The sequence below is a fragment of the Ursus americanus genome, chromosome 13 (assembly GCF_024610735.1).
Source record: "Ursus americanus isolate L20-20 chromosome 13, mUrsAme1.1.p, whole genome shotgun sequence".
Classification (NCBI taxonomy): domain Eukaryota; kingdom Metazoa; phylum Chordata; class Mammalia; order Carnivora; family Ursidae; genus Ursus; species Ursus americanus.
Genome location: NC_142139.1, coordinates 46,448,968 through 46,466,216, shown reverse-complemented (window position 1 = coordinate 46,466,216; position 17,249 = coordinate 46,448,968). Strand labels below are relative to the sequence as shown.

The following is a 17,249-nucleotide window of genomic DNA, read 5'->3' as shown; positions in this document are numbered from 1 at the left end:
GAGAGGAAGAAGCAGGCTCCCAGCGGAGGAGCCCGATGTGGGACTCGATCCCGGAACGCCAGGATCACGCCCTAAGCCGAAGGCAGACGCTTAACGACTGCGCTACCCAAGCACCCCAACACTTTCATTTTTTTTTTTTTTAAAGATTTTTATTTATTTATTTGACAGAGATAGAGACAGCCAGCGAGAGAGGGAATACAGGCAGGGGGAGTGGGAGAGGAAGTAGCAGGCTCCCAGCAGAGGAGCCCAATGTGGGACTCGATCCCGGAACGCCGGGATCACGCCCTGAGCCGAAGGCAGACGCTTTAACGACTGCGCTACCCAGGCGCCCCGCAACACTTTCATTTTTAAGATTTTATTTATTTATTTGACATACAGAGAGAATGAACACAAGCTGGGGGAGCAGCAGGCAGAGGGAGAGGGAAAAGCAGGCTTGCTCCCAAGACCCTGGGATCATGACCTGAGCCGAAGGCAGATGCTTAACCAACTGAGCCACTCAGGCATCCCAAGAATAAACACTTTTTAAAGGAAGATGGAAGTAAAGGAAAATGTAAATTAGTCAAGGAAAAAAAAAGAAAAGAACGCTGGAGAGATAAAAATATCATGAGCAACTACTTTAGTTACAGTTTTAAGGGATGCCAGGGCTACTGGTGGTCCATCCCTGACCTGGTCTAAACTTCTATGGGGTCAGAGAGTTGAAGCTTAATTAAGTTCCAATGATTCTGGAGATTTCTGATATATATCTTTCCAAAGAAAACACAAACTCCCCTAAAGAGATTTGGCTTATTAGTCTCTAAGCTTTCAGAATTTGAAAAACTCTAAGATCCAGAAGACCATGTTTGGATTTATCACAGAAACACACACCCATACACACCCTATGCCCTGGTATTCAATTAAAAATTCCTCTTAGGAAAGGCTCTACTTTTGAGGCACATGTACAACTACAATAAACAAAAAAATTACATGTATGCTTTTTTTTAAAAAAGATTTTATTTGAGAGAGAGAGAGCACAAGTAGGGGGAGCGGCAGAGGGAGAAGCAGGCTCCCTGCTGAGCAGGGGCTCAATCCCCAGGACACCGGGACCATGACCTGAGCCGAAAGCAGATGCTTAACCAACTGAGGCACCCAGTATGCTTCTTTTTTAATACTAACTTTTTCTTATTCACTGTGTCTTAATCATAGAAGTAACTAACAGTGAAATCTGTCGGGGCGATTTTTCAAGTTCACGTGTACACCAGGGTACATAACAAACACATACACTTAGCAGCAGTAACATACGTGGAGCAGTACTTCTGAGAAATTAAGTACCTTAAGAAATGCTGTAAAACCTAAGACTGAATGATTCAAGCGCTTATTAAAAGCCAGATCCATCCATCTGCTATTCTTAGGGCTTGGAGTTTGGGTGTAGAGACTAGAAAAAAAGAAATGGGCAGGAGAGGCAAGTCAAGGCTGCATGCTGGTGGAGACTTTGGTCTCCTATGACTCTTAAGAAAAGAAGATACAATATGGAGAGCTATCAGCTGGGCAAGTAATTTTACTTAGTAAGATTCCTCTTCTTAATGTTAAAAAACCCTTAAAGGGATGGGGGGCACTTTGTTAGTCTGACTAAATATCATCAGAAAACCAAAAAAGCCCCCAAGTTCTCCTTCCCACCATTAGTGTCTGAGATTAAACAGGACCTCTGATGTTTGAGTTTTGAATGAAAATCTGAAGGAAATATTAATATTAAAAACAGTCACTTCCCCTTAAAAATGCTTGTTTGGTTGAAAACTTTATGAACCTTAGGGACACTGTTACGTTTTCCTTTTCTCTCTCAAACCGAAAAGAATTCATTCCAAGGTAAGTTTCTTGCCCACAGAGTTCACTAAATTTTCTTATCAGAATGGGTCTGCAATGGCTTCTCGGCCTTTTGGCTAAGATCAAGTGCAGAATGGGTCTGCAAAGGTGCCTGGGCGGTTCAGTCCGTTAAGCATCTGCCCTCAGCTCAGGTCATCATGTCGAGCTCCCTGCTCCACAGGGAGTCTGCTTCTCCCTCTGCCCCTCCTCTCACTCGTTCTCTCAATCTCTCTCAACTAATAAAATCTTAAAAAAAAAAAAAAAAGTCTGCAGTACCTTTCTACATTCTCCATGATCTGAGAATTCCAAAAGTGCTGCCCTATTCCCACCCTTACAAGGGCTCACACCCCGCTGAGCGCACATCCACAACCCAGGTGGCAAGGCAGAGCTGCCAGGCCCTGCCCCTCCTGCCCCTCCTGCCTCCTCTTCCACAGGGCTCCCAGCAGCCTCCGTTTCCGGGCCTCCCTCAGAAACTCAATCAGATAATTGAGAAACTCCTGACAGAGACTGGAGGACTAAAGAACACTGGAGATCAATAGAGAGCTAGGTGATTGTTAGGGTGGATGGCCAATCTCCATCAGAGGAATGAAGTAGCGGCAATAAGCCAATTATCTTTTTTGCCTTGCTCTGCTCTATGGAAGTTAGAAACAGTCATTTATTTAGCTCCACTATGTCAATATCTCATTTATTCAATCTACTTTCCTGTGCAGATTTCTCAAGATAAAGTGACAAACGAAATGCTTTGTAATTATAGGTCTTTAAAGGTCTCTCAAATATCCTTTGGCTACTGTATTTTGTTGAATCATCAGATTAAGTCTGGTTAATTCATAGCCACTAGGGATTTGTGGGTCTGTTTTCCAGGAGTTCTAGATGTCCAGGACATTCCAATTTCAGGGTTCTGGATCAGATCTCTGAGTACACAAAATATGCTACCTTGGCTGATACACCATGACTTCTGCCTAACTTAAACTTCCAGAACCAAGAAATGTCTACAAGGTTTGAGTAATCAGAAGAGCCGTGATTCTGATATTTCAATGAAGGGCCACAATAAGACAACTGCAAGGGCTCTCAAATAAGACAATTTGGGGCTGAATATTACTTAGTAGCTGTGGGACCTTAGAAGCTCGTTAATCTGGGCTTCAGTTTCTACATCTGTAAAATATGACCTAATTCGCAGAGGTTCTGTGACGTTTAAGTGAGGTTTAATTCATGGAGCTTTTTTGTGAGAAAAATGTGTATGAAATTTGTGGCACAGACACTTATCTGTCATGTTCAATTTGCTCTCTTATACCACCCCCCATCTGTATTAATCACATCCATGAAACCCTCAAACTTCCTAATACCATGTCATCATTTCCCTTACCAACTCAAAAACCTAGTTTAACACCTGTCACCCAAACACCTAAGTTCAAACTTTTCTTTTTTTCTTTCTTTTTAAAGATTTTATTTATTTTTGTGAGAGCGAGAGAGCACACAAGCCGGGGGGAGGGGCAGAGCAAGAAGCAGATGCTCCCCCCTACCCCATCCCCCCAGCCACTGAGCAGGGAGCCCAATGTGGGATTCGATCCCAAGACCCAGGGATCATGACCTGAGCAGAAGGAGGACGCTTAATCGACTGAGTCACCCAGGTGCCCAATTCAAACTTTCCTTTTTCCATACTTAAAGCTCTTCACAGTGTGGGCCACATTTACCTACACATATTTACTTCCGGGATTAAGAAACCCCCTCTCCAGGCTGGGAGGGCCCCTGCCTCTTACCTCAGGCTGTGCCCAGAATGTTTTCCCTGATCTCTTCTAAATTTTTCAATCTTTTGGGGGCATCTCGGTGGCTCACTTGGTTAAGCATCTGCCTTCAGCTCAGGTCATGATCCCAGGGTCCTGGGATCAAGTCCCACATCGGGCTCCCTGCTCAGCAGGGAGTCTGCTTCTCCCTCTGCCCCCCACCCTGCTCTCATGCTGTCTCTCTCTCAAATAAATAAATAAAATCTTTTAAAAAAAAATAATGTTGCTGGAGCGGAGGGGTGGGATAGGGTGGCTGAGTGGTGGACATTGGGGAGGGTATGTGCTGTGGTGAATGCTGTGTATTGTGGAAGACTGATGAATCACAGACCTGTACCCCTGAAACAATTAATACATTATATGTTAATAATAAAAAAATACCTTTTTCTAAAAAGAATAAATAGATGTTAAAAAGATAAAAATTAAAAAAATCTTAAAAAAATAAAATTTTCAATCTTTCAAGGGCCCAACTTTGGTCCCACCCCCCTCAATCCCACCTTACTCCACAAGATGTCTTTCCCACATTCACTGCTCTTCGTTTGACTTCTGAGGGGTTTTACAATCTACATTTTTAAAAAAAAAGATTTTATTTCTTTGAGAGAGACAGAGAGCATGAGTGGAGAGAGGGAGAAGCAGACTCCCTGCTGGGCATGGAGCCTGACACAGAGCTTGAACCCAGGACCCAGGGATCATGACCTGAGCCAAAGGCAGATGCTTAACCAACTAAGCCACCCAGGCACCCCTACAATCTACATTTTGACATTTAATCACACTGTCTTAACTTGTTCTTGATTTCACATCTGTTTGCCTACTCAGTGATTACATAAGTAACTCAAGGAAAGAAATCACATTTTCTTTTTCTTCTGTAGCCTCTGAAATGAGCATAACAAAACGCTAGGCATGTGCTAAGTAACATATGCTGGCTCTGTTCAAGAATTCTCTATGCAGATTTCTTTATTTTTGGATTTAGTCCAGTTCCTATTAAGTCATCTGCACATTTATTAATTTATTTCTTTTCCATGTACCACATTTAAATGACTAACATTTCACGTAATCACCTATTTTTAACTTAAGGGCAGGAAAATACTATTCTCACATACATGCTTCCTATAACTACTTATTAATTCATCATGCCATTTTTCCTGTAGGTTGGCCAGGAACACAGCACTGCTCTACAGACAGAAACACTGAGGACAAAAAATGTAAGAGCTTATTAAGTATCTTGGGATGTCAGAAATAGAAGCTAGTAACGCACACAAGTGTTTCCAACTTTTAGCTCAGTGAGCCTGCCAAACCCTCCACACTTTGAAATCCTAGGACCTTGTCAGGGTGGAAATCCCTCGAAAGGTAAGATTGCCAAGTGTGGATGACAGTCTCAACTTAATGTCAAAATAGGAGGAAATAACAAAGTCTTAACAGTCACCTCTACTAAGACTTTGTTAAGAAACTTGCCCATCTTTACACTGTTGGCATTGCCCAACACATACTCTGAGCTGACCCTTTATCAGTCCTCAAAGATGTCCAGCTCCCACGTGTATTATAGACAGCAGGAGTGTGGACAGACTTCTGTACTCATAACCAGCTCCAAACTACGCACAATAGTTGTAATGGGGCAGGTCTGATCACCAGGGATGAGCCACTGAGCAGCCTCTTTCCAACATACAGGGAGCAAGTGAGTTATGATTCAGGCGATTGGAAACACCTCCCTCTATCTTTTATTTTTCTCTGAAATATTCTGAATAAAACATAAGATTCCTTGGCATCATTTGAGTGTCAATTTGTTATTCTATGTAAGATAATTCTGGTACATTTTGTAACTTCATTAAACTGAACTTAAATAAGACGATGCCACGTGACAGAATGCCTTTCAAAAAGATTCTTGCGCCATTCTGTTACAGCACCATGACTTAGTAATATTGCCTTTTACATAGCGTCAGGTGAGGCCTTTCATTAGTCCTCCGAAGACAACGGGATGACTAATGCAGTGAGGTTCACCTTCTCAGCACCTGCTCTTGGTTAAATGTCTTCAGATCCCCCTTTTTATTCTTCTGCCTCATTAGAAGCAAAGGCCCACCTGCTTCACCATATTCTCCAGCGCCCTGGAGCTGATGACTTAAGCAATGTAACACAGGCCTGGGCCAAACCACCCCTCTTCTGGATGGATAAGAGCCACATATAAGGACCGCAGCCACGTGTGGGACTGCTGAACGGTTTTGTCTGGTTTCAAAAAAAAAAAAAAACAGAAAACGATTCAGTGTCACGTTCATTCAGAGAAAAAGGAGCCTGGTTATCATTCACCATTCTTAAACACTTCCTCTGGTCTATAAAATCATGCAGATTACTGTCTTTTACTAAATGCTTGGCATCTAGACTTTTCTGACAGCACTTTGAGCAAGAACCAGGACAGACAGAACCTCCCGGGATGGCGGAGCCAGCTCTGCCTGCAGGTTCAGAAGATGCCCGTCAACACAATCAGGCAGAAGGATCTTCTGTTGCCTGACAGAGGCACATGGTCCCCTGCATCCTCCCGTGGTGGCGCACGCTCACCCCCTACGGACAGCACCTGGTACAGACACCACTTCCAGAAGTCCTTCCACGCCTGTCCTGTGCTTCCCACTGCAGGAGACGCTACTGCACTCTTCTTACTGCTTACTGACTTCTCTGTACTTCCTGTTATCGATTTCAAACTCCTTGAGGATAGGTGCCGTGTCTTCTCTCGGGCTGCTTACAAGTTTTCTTTGTCTTCGATGTTTTGTAGCTTAAGACTGGACTTGTTTGTATTTACACTTACTTAGGAGTCAGCGTGCTTATTTAATCTGAAAACTCGCAGTCCTTCCTTCCTCAAATACTGTTTTCCTTCGCCTTCTCTGTTCTCACCTTCTAAATATGCTATAGAATTTTCTCGTCCCAGCCTCCATGTCACAAAGTCTGATTCTCTCCAGCGGTATTTAATCTGCTCTGCTCTTCAACCTACCCCTTGGGATTCAAATCTAATGGCCGTATTTTTCACTTTTAGAAGTTCTTGTTAGTCCTTTTACGAATCTAAATAATCACTTACCACACCGTCCCATCTCTTTATTAAAGTTCCAATTCCTTCTTTTTTATGACTGTAACCATTTTAAACACAGTGACTTAATTATTATTTCAGATTGTTCTGGGAGTGCTAATTGTCCGGCTTGTATTTGCTTACTCTCCCTCACCATGACTTCCTAATCTTTGAACATGAGCCCATCTAGTTGGGGTTGTTTTGTGTGCTCTGTGTGCCTCTTGGAAACAGGTTCAATGGCAGTCACTAGGGTTTAAGAGTTAAGGTGGAGAAGAGGAAAAGCAGCAATGTGTGTCTTTTATAAGCTGGTGGTGTCCAATGTGCTTCCTTCCGCCAGAGTCCTAGAGTCTGAATCTTACATTTATTTCTTGGGCAGGGATTCCCAAGTCACTCGGGTAGAATAAATCTGGACCTCCAACCCACTCACGGAATCCGCCTGGGGCTTTGATTTCTCACAGGTGACTTTATTTTCTCCCACCCAAGTTTCCAACTTGTTTCTTTGTTGCCTCACTGTTTATGGGTGGAGTTTTCTAATCCCCTTTTCATGGAAGGATAGCTCTTTGAAGCTCCAGGCTTTATGTAAGGGGCTCAGTTCCAGGTCCCAAGCCTCATATACATATGAGATCACATCTTTCGCCCTGAGTAGATCTTAGAAACCCAGTACCCAATTTCTAGGACCTGTATCCAGACTGAAATCCCAGAAGGCCATGGTTCTATCAGCCGAAACTTACTGTTCTGGCTTTGATTTTGATTTGTTTCTGGCACAAAAGGATTTCTGCTTTTTTTCATGCACAGGTATTAGAACAACTGGGCTGGGTGGGCATGGTGTTATTTTAGCCATGTCTATAATTTTAGAGAGGACGCAAGCCATTTGCAGCAGCACAACGTGGTGCTACAATCCTCCCACCTCACACCTTGACCATGGCTGTAAACACGGCACCTAGCACGGAAACGGTACTCAGTAAGTATTTTCTGAGAGGAAGTAAATTTCCAAGGCATGACTCTCCTTCTCTTCCCCAAAAGTCATGTCCAGGCTCCCTGCCTCATTTCTAGCCAAACAAGTCAGCCAGACCACCTGACATGCCACCATCAGAGATTTCTAGTTTATATCAAACAGACTGTTAACATATGAAAATACCAGAAGAGGTAATAATTGTATGTTCTTATCATAACTCTATAAGCATTTCTTTACCAGAATTTTTTTTCCTCTTGGAAACAGTTTCAATGGCAGTCTCTAAAGGCTTAAGAGTTGTTATAAGGTGGAGAAGAAGAGAAAGAAATCAATCATTGTGGACCACAGACATTGCTGAGGGATCCTGGCAGGTACAGCAAGGTGGGGGCTGTGGGAAGCCCAGAGACATCATGAAGACATAGGGACCTGGTGGCAGAGGGAAGGAGGGGAGAGTCTGGTGAGGTGGTCTGCGAGGGGCTACAAAGGAAACATCTGACTTCTGTGGGTTTGTGCCTGCGGCTGTCATCACCAGGCTCACTAGGCTCACTCAAGTTCAGCCTACAGCTTTGTAGTTATAATGCACAATCTTGGGCACAGCTTAATTATCAGGCCTGTCACTTGCTGAGAAAAGAAACAATTTAAAGTCCAGGAAAGGAGCTCAAGGTCAAAAAGAATCATCAGACTCAAGCCATGTGATGATGTACAGGACTCCAAAATAAAATGCAAGAATGTTGATCGTTTCTTTACAAAGAATGGCACAGATGTCCAAATATTTTGTACATGGTGAACAAATTTAAGAAAACATCAAAATTAGCCATGTGTCTACTATTTACAAAATGCAAGAGCACTGAAGCCTGAGTGACCTATAATAAGCTTTTTACTCTCCTTTAGGTAAAGAAAATGAACACAGAGCCAAAGGCATCATGTCTAAACACATTACTCTTCCTTTTATTTTAAAAGGCTATCTGCCATTTCTCTTCTCTTTAGAAGAAACAGACAAACCAATCGTCACAGTTTTAGCCATAACACAGATTCCTAAATTCAGTTCTGTAGGGAACAGTCAGCTAACGTCACTGAGCACTTTCTAGGTGCACAGAGTGAGCTGCTGGGAATATGAAAGAAACTAAGTCTTCTTTCTCTGCTCCAGGGGCCTGCAACCCAAGTGGTAGAAAAATGTCAGAAGTAGAACAAAGGTGTGGTGCAATGTGCTAAGGAGCCTGCAGGTGTAAAGTTCTACCTGGGGCCAATTCCAGCCAAGGAGTTTATATTTTACTCTCTGAAAACAATGGGAAACTATTAGAGCAGAAGAGTAAATGATCATATTCAGGGGTTAGCAAGAGCCCTCCTTGGCACTGTATGAGTTGACTAGAAGGGGAAAAACTCAACACAAAAATTTTAGTTGGGAAGGTTAAGGGGAACTTACATAAGACTATATTGTAGTCACTGTGAGAAGGAGAGAGAATCAATAAGATTTCAGATTAGAGTTGGTGCTACCCGGAGATCAATATTTCTTTTCAAATACTTAAAAAAAATCACAAACCACTGTAAGAAATCCATTTTAACATCATAACCCCAAGTACATGCTTATACATGTGTGAACATGTATGTCCATAAACACGTGTGTGCATGCACATGTTCCTTACATACATACACACACAGATTTTATGAAACAGTAAGACAGGCTCTAAGCCCAAGGCACCGTCATTCTCATTATCCAGCAAAGGAAAATGAAAGCGACGAGAGGTGTTCTTAGATACCTGATCTGTCCTATGTGGATGTTTCCTTTGCAACACTATTGATTTTAAGGTTGTTGTTGACTTGCAGCACCTTAATGTTGTCTGCATTACTTAAGTAATGATTTATCATTTGATGCGACTTGCTGTTCTTTTGTAGCCTCCTGGTTGATTACACTGCATGGCATAATTAGGTATTCATGAGCATATATCACAGCCAAGCTTTTAGCAAAGCTCCTTATCTGTGCGACTGATTCCTGCATGGTATTTCTGGAGTCAATCTGTTGCTACTCTTAAAATTAAATGAAAGAGGCTGCAATATCCAACTGTTAACTTTGTTTTATAGATTATTCTGTAAAATGCCTGAAGCCCTGGAACACAGTTTTTTAAAAAGCATTACGATGTGATGTTGATTTTGGTCTTGATGACCCTACCCTGCAGTTAGCCACTTGGCCTGCTCCTTGTGATTTCATAGGCAAGGAGAAGTGGACGCCTTTAGCCCGGAATGAATGTGTATATGGGTTTTCTGTTCCACTATCTCTAACAGGAGTTTCCTGGGAAACTCAATTACAAAGCGCTTTCACATATATTAATAGCTAACATTCACTGGGCATTAGAAATGTGCCAGGCACTGTGCTAAACACTTGATATGCATAATCTCAGTCTTCAAACCAGACCTGTAAGTACTGTTCATTTTATAGAAGCTGGAACTGATGCTTGGAAGAGTAAAAAAACCTGCCCAAGGCCACAAAGCCAAAAGGGGTGAGCCATGATTCAAATTCAGGTTTGTCTGTCTTTAGAAGCCAAACTCTTAACCAGTGGATTGTATTTCAGCTGTTCCTCTAAATACATTTTTTTGAGGCTTAGTGATACCAATTGATTTACTTGACCATCAGCAAATGAGTGGTAACACTAAGACTTGAACCCAAGCCATCAATGCTCAACCAGTGCCCCTCCCCCACTACCCCATAATTTAATACCCCTAACATCGCCCTAGGCAGCAGTATTCGTGGCAGACAAACACATGGGAGGAAAAAAGAGAGAAAAAGCTACTTGAGGGTCATAGGCACAAAGTGAAGCTGACTCTCTCTCACTCTCTCTCTCCCACTTTAACATTTAAAGTCAAAAGGAAAACAGAGAAAGAATGCACAGTTAGATATGGCAGGGGGGAAAAAGTGAAACTAAATAAATATTACTTTAGCCTAATTTAAGGCAGCTGTATAATCTACATGCGAGGAGACAGAGAAAACAGTTCAAATGACAGAAAAGAGGTAGTATATGGATTAAACAAGAACACGTGTTTAAATATTTAAAGACCATCACAATCTTGACATGGAAAAGCCAATAATAAAAATGGAAATAAAGTTAATATATCTTTCCTTTAATGAGACAAGAATAAGGAAACGCATAAAAAGAAATTCTTAGTATTGGAAGCTCTAGAATGCAATCCCTCAGTGAGAGAAGAAATTCCATCAACTCGTCCACCATGGTTATAAAAGCGCACATTTACAGAAGACATTTTACAATCCACTCATGCACAGGTCTAGAAAATAGATCAATAACTTAAATCAATTGCTTTTAAACAGTTAATAAAAATCCTTCGCTAAAAACGATTATGAATATCAAAGTCCAATGAAGTCTTGCATGAACACTAAAAAATATTAATGTCCAAAAAATAGGTTTTTGAAAGCTAGTTAAGTAAAGCAATTTATCCCAATCTCTTCTACCTCAACAAGTTATTATTTCAGCTCTAACTGTGGTCATGTATTTTTGTTCTTGGATCTTTGCTTCCTTCTCTGGCAACATACTCAAGAATTTAAATAATTACTAGACTTTACAGAGCAGTAAATTCAATGGAATGTTTAAAAAAAAAACCGTAACTTATTTTTCAACAAATATTTGTAAATGGCAGTTGAAAGTAAGGTTACTTTTATTTAAACACTGTCACAGACCAGAGTCCCAATCTGAGAGGCAGTTTAAATGGAACACTACTTCAAAAGCAAAATTCATTATGATAAATGTGCCAAGTTGAATTAGAAATCTACTAATGCTAATTGGATAAATTCTGAATGTATTAAATTTCCAAAGATATTTTTATGAACCCTTTGCAATTTCCTATTAACACCCATGCATGGCTGCACTTTGGATGTCACCACAATTTGACACAATATAGGTTATTATGCTTAATAACTTTCGATCTCTCAGGGTGATTGCATAGTCTAAAGAAATGAGAAAAGCCTACAGTGTGAAAACACTACTTCGGAAAGGAAGGGAAAATGATATATGAAAAATCTTTAAGAGTACTAATAGAGGAAACATGGATTTGTTTTTTCCAAATGTAAGAATTACAGAGCTCATGGTCACCATTAAAACCTAATATACAAAGAACTGGAAATTGTCAGCCTATGGAAAATAGTTTTAAAAAGTCATGAATGGTTTTACAGATAAGTTCAAGGAAGGTTATCAATCAATTAATGATACTTCCATAGAGGTAAGTGAGCAAGTCCAGGGCATTTGGGCAACACCTTCCACCTCCCCGGCTAGGAAGATCAATGGCACTGAAGACAAGCCACCCTAGTTCACACTGATCTCCTGGCACTTCTGTCAGAAGCAGAACACAGCGCTTCATGGAAGAAGGGTCCAACAAGCAAGAACACCAATGTTCTTTTTCTTTTTAAGATTTTATTTATTTATTTGAGAGAAAGTATGAGCGGGGGTGGGGGGGGTAGAGGTGGGGTGGGGGGAGGGGAGGAGGAGAGGCAGAGGAGGCAGAGGAGGCAGAGGAGGAAGCAGACTCCCCACTGAGCATGGAGCCCAAAGCAGAGCAGGGCTCCATCCCATGACCCTGAGATCATGACCTGAGCTGAAACCAAGAGTTGGACACTTAACCGACTGAGCCACCCAGGCGCCCCATAACACCAATGTTCTTACAAATCAAACTGACAGCAGAACAGAAAGAAAAACCCCACAGGCTTTGCATATATGGATATAAACACAGAGATCGCTGATAGAAAAGGAAAGGAAGGCCTCTACTTCCCTGCCTTAATGCCACCAATGGCTACAGAATGTATGCGAGTCTCTAACATCACTGAGACTTCCACGGTTCAAGACAACCTATACAGTATCACACAATGAGGACACTGTTCTTATTCTAATGTCACTGACGTAGGGACCTCTGAAATGATAAACAAGGATACAGTGTTCATTACAACTATGAAAATTAAATGTTATGACATTTTTTACAAGAGAAGAAAGCAACCTCGTAGCTTCATTCCTGGAATATTCTGGTGAGGGGTGGTGTCTGACCACAAAGCAGGGTGGAGTTAGGAATGTTTGGGTGTAAATGTATACACTGGACTGGCCTTCCCAGCTTCCAGTCACCCCTTCCCTATCTCTTCTCCCTCCCCATTCAGGGGGGTTTATGAGGGCATCTGCTTCACTAACTGAGCTCTTCTTCCCATTTCACATAAATACCTTTAGCCTGTTTGGCCTGTGTCTGATGTATGTTTAGTCTTCACAGAGGAGATGCTCAAGGCCAAAGATAAGATACGTGCCTTCTGCTCCACCTCTCAAAAAATACTTGTTGGGTGAGCAGGTAGGTAACAAGCCAAATTCCAATTTTCTTAATGCAGTGAAGACTTTCCCTATTGCGCAAGACACAGTATGTTTCCAATGCACAGCATCTATTTTTGCACATCTGCCCAATAGCAGCTCAATTAAAAACAGGCCCATCAGACTGACACAGTTTCCTTAACTGCTCAGTTCCTGTCATGCTGCAGATAGCAGAAAAGCACTTAACGGCAGCCACAAGGCAATTTTCCAGTAAGACTTGTTAATCTTTATACAGTCATCCTCGTGCAGCCATCAAAGTGAACTTAATGACAAATCAGTTAAAATAAATTACTCTTAGGAACTTGTAAGGATCGGATAAAAAGCAAACCATATGTGACATCTCTTCGGTCCTCCCCGTGACGGCATATAATTGTCACCATCTGTGCTGTTTACTCTATTCTGCCCAGCCTATGTGCCCCCCAGATCCACTCTCTGCCCTTCTCTCTCCTGTGCTGGCCCCAGGAGGCTGACCTCTGTGGACCTCGGGACTGTATCTGCGTCAGTTTTGACCTTGCTCTCTGGCTTCCAGCTGGGCTCAGCCAATGGGAGGGACAGAAGAGCTCAGAGGCTGAAGGCAAGAGATGGCAGGGAGCTATCCTCCACCCTCCTCAGTGCTCGTGTGGTGAGGTGGCCACAGTTCTGTGTTACTGCGCCCCACTTATCCATCAGGCCCAGGTGTGCTCATAGCTTTCAGCTGTTGCTAACCCCTGGGTGCTTCAGCAGTCCTTGCCCGCGTCGCTAGAAACAATCCTGTAATTACACACTCTTCGGTCTAAACATCTGTTGCTCGCCAAGACCCTGGCTGACATCATGTCACCAGTCAGGGGCTCCAAGATGGGATCACTTACATGGACTGTGTGGACCAGATCAGCCACCAGACACTGCTTCAGCTTCTCGTCGCTGCTGGTCCCATGAAGCACCAAATCAGGCATGTACGTGGGGCAATAACCTGCCAGAAGTGAGCGGCCAAAGTTTCTTACATTTGGGTTGCTGATGCTCTGAGACCTAAAACAATATTGGTCCATTAGAATACACAATTAAAAATGTACTCCCTTCTTGCATTACAGTTGGAACAAAAACCCTAGTAACACAGGTCAGAAAAATAGATCCAGGGTGGTCCATTTCACCAATCCTCCAGGAAGTAGATCGTCGACGTGGGAAAGGAAGGGGATAGGAAGAGAAAAAGTATGTTCTGTTTTTTTTTTTTTTGGATGGAATGGTAGAAAAAACAGTATTCTGATGGCTGGTTATGAGTTTGTTCTTGAACCTCCTATCAAACATCTATCAGGCCGTCTGTGTCAAGAGAGTGAAGGAAGAGAAAGTCTACCGAGGGGGGAAACTTGCCAAAAACCTGGCTTTAGGAACTCGACACATCTGCACAGGGAGGTGCCCACGACAGTGCAGAAGAACAGAAGAAATCTCTAATTACTGCTTTCAGTCATCACAGACCAAATAATCAACCTGATGGAGTGTTAAGGAAGAGGTGTTGTTTCCCAACCCCTTCCTGCTGCTCTGACCTGCAGGAGAGAAGCCACACGGTGAGGGGAATCCACCACCTCCAAGGCAAGGCATCTGCTGCCAGCCATCTAACTTCCACGCGGATAACAGAAAACTAAAACCCCTCTCGCCGCCACCACCTCCACCGTATCCTTTAGCTTCCCCAAATGTCACAAGAGTTGCGAAGGCAACAACTTGCCTCCTCCCTCAGAGAGCTCGGATGCACTAGGCCACAGTGATGGTCCTCGGAGAAAGGGGGGGCTTGAAGCTGTGTGCATCGGGTGGATAACACTGCTCCTCTCTGAGGAAAAAACCCATTATGTGTGAAACAGCCGACAGTACCTAACGTGCTCACGCGTGGTAAGTCAGAACCGCACCTGAACCCAGTTCCCAGTAACCTGCCAGTGTTACCTTGGCAGAGGCAGCTCCACCTCCAAGGACCCTTCAGTGCGGTCATCGCTGGGCTCTAGATTCAGCGAGGCTGACGCACACGCTTCCTCGTCACTGTCTCCAAGAGCGCTATCTGAGCTTTCGTTTCTGGGAATGTCTCCTTCCATCCTGAAGCTGGCCTTCCTGTCGGCATCCCCACAGGGGACATCTGCAGTGCCCGAGAAGCCAGAGGCCTGCTGTGCACACCTGCTTGGAACAGGCTGCATCAAAGGTCCTTCTGCAGCCTTCAAATGCAAACGTCTTGTTTCCTCCAGCGGCCTCGTTCCAGCTCCTGCCGCACGGCCCTCGGGTGCCAGCGAGTCAGCAGACTGGTCAGGCTGCCCAGCAGCATCTGCCACAGCCTCGGTTTTCATGCCTCTGTCCGTGGCAAAATCCCTCTCAGATTCACCTTCATCCCTCTCACAAGATGGACTCTGAGGACAGTGGACATTGTTTTGGAAGCCAGGTGTGAAGGAGCACCTAGAAACCTGCGGGTCCTGAGGCATGTCGGAGTCCATCCCGGGCTTAGCCGAGGGATGGCAGGCTAACTCCAGATATTGTCTACAGGCCGAGAGACGCTTCTCCATTTTTTTGGTGCGGCTTTCCAAGTCAGACTCTGGAGATACGGAGCTTCCAATTTGGAAAGTGACCTTTTCTAAGGGAGGTTTCTCCCAGGAATGTCTGTCAGGGCAAGGCCAGGCTGGTGACCAGTCTGTGAGTTTCCTGGGCATCTCCCCTTTCAACTCCTCACTGACAGTCTGCTGGCTGACCTTCGCTCCTGCCCCTAGCCCTTCACAGCTGGAGAGTCTTGAAGAGCTATCTCGCGGCACCTCCTTCTCACTTCCTTCCTCCCCACAAAATGTGCCCTGAGGTTTCCAGGAGCTGTCCGAGCCTGCCTCTTGGAATCCCATGCTGCAGGCCTGAGAACTCTGCTCTGGCCTTCTGTGTCCTTCTTTGTCAGGTTTAGAACACAGGTCTCTGATGTCAGAGCCCTCTGGGGACACATCCAGCCCCTCAGGCCTGGGGCTCCTTCCCTCAGCCATACTAGGTGGCAGGAGAGGGGGAAGGAGAGCAGGCTCACTCCTCACCGTGACCACCACATACTCAGATTCCTCCACTTCTCCCCTCTCCAAGGCTGTGGTGATGCTGCTCCCGTTTAACACCTGGTCACCTTCGCCGTGACTCCCACTCCAGGTCAGCTGGTTCTCTTGCAGCTCAGAGCAACGGAGAAAGTAGGTCAGGACATAAAGTATGCGTTGGACCAAATCCTTCTGCTTCCCCACCACGACAGTGCGAGTCAGCCTCACTGGAGAGCCAATGGCTCCGTAAAGATCACCTAGAGAGCAAAACAGACACAAAGAAAAGTCGTCTGGGGCAAGGCATGTCATGGATAGGTCAGCCTCTACGAGAGGACAGACGACTTACACTCCCAAATTAGAGCTGCTTCTTCACACACCTAGCTGAGGCAGAAAGGTAATTCCAGTAATGACCATGTTTTAGTTTTGCCTCTCTGATGGAAAGTGCGCCTGGAAAGGCTGATGCCCAGCAGGCTCGGGGCACGGGTACAGTGCTGGTGTACGCAGCCCCTCCCTGTGCTTGTCAGGTCTTCCAGGCAGCTCACGGGGCTGGCCGGCTCCCACTAAAGCCAGCGGCCTCAGTATGGGACCAAATCAAATACCGTATATTAAAAACTAGAATGATGAGGTTTTTTTTTTCCCAGAAGAATCCCAGGACAATAGGCCTTGGGGTAAAATCCAAATTCAGAGATCTCTGAATAAAAGTGCAGTGAATCAATTCAAAATACTTAATGAAATGGCCTGCTCAGAACTCCCCCCCACACACACCCCAAGTAGAATCAATCTGATTAACAAGAAGAAATCATTTAGTCATGAATAATGAATCTGAGTATTTTCTATCACTTCACACGAAAACTCTACTGGAAGAAAATATGTCCCATAAGTTATATCCTGACAAGTTGATTAAAAACTACCTAATGAGCCACAAAAATTTAGCTTAAAGGTGGAAGAAGGCCAAATAAGGGCAAATGTGTCAATGAGCCCAGCATTATAAGCTTTTCATCCAAAGTGTTTAAGTGGCTATTGAAATTATTGCATTTGATAATCAGTTTATTACATTTGGTAAGTTGTACATTTGATGCTTTGATAATAACAGTGACACTTATAACAAAAAGCCAACATTTACTGACTATGTCGGCACAATGCTAAGTGTTTCACCTGGATTTATTTTGTTTGTATCTTAGAAACTGTTATGGGGATAATCAGAAGGCTGGAATACATCAAAACTTGAAAAGATACTAAATAAAGGAGAGGAGGTACATGGGTACAGTTATAAGTAAGAACTCAGGA

The 17,249-nt window shown here is 43.7% G+C and overlaps 1 protein-coding gene across 5 annotated transcripts in view; it reads right to left on the bottom strand.

The window, feature by feature from the left end:
- The window catches only part of FNIP2 (folliculin interacting protein 2), a 131,877-nt gene that overhangs the window by 10,035 nt on the left and 104,593 nt on the right, over window positions 1-17,249 (bottom strand). For all 5 annotated transcript variants that reach the window (XM_045798730.2, XM_045798732.2, XM_045798731.2 and 2 more), the window contains 2 exons: window positions 14,866-16,219; window positions 13,806-13,962 (listed from right to left, as the gene is read on the bottom strand). In XM_045798730.2, coding sequence (XP_045654686.2) covers window positions 13,806-13,962; window positions 14,866-16,219 — 1,511 coding nt within the window. The remainder of the gene's footprint in view (window positions 1-13,805; window positions 13,963-14,865; window positions 16,220-17,249) is intronic.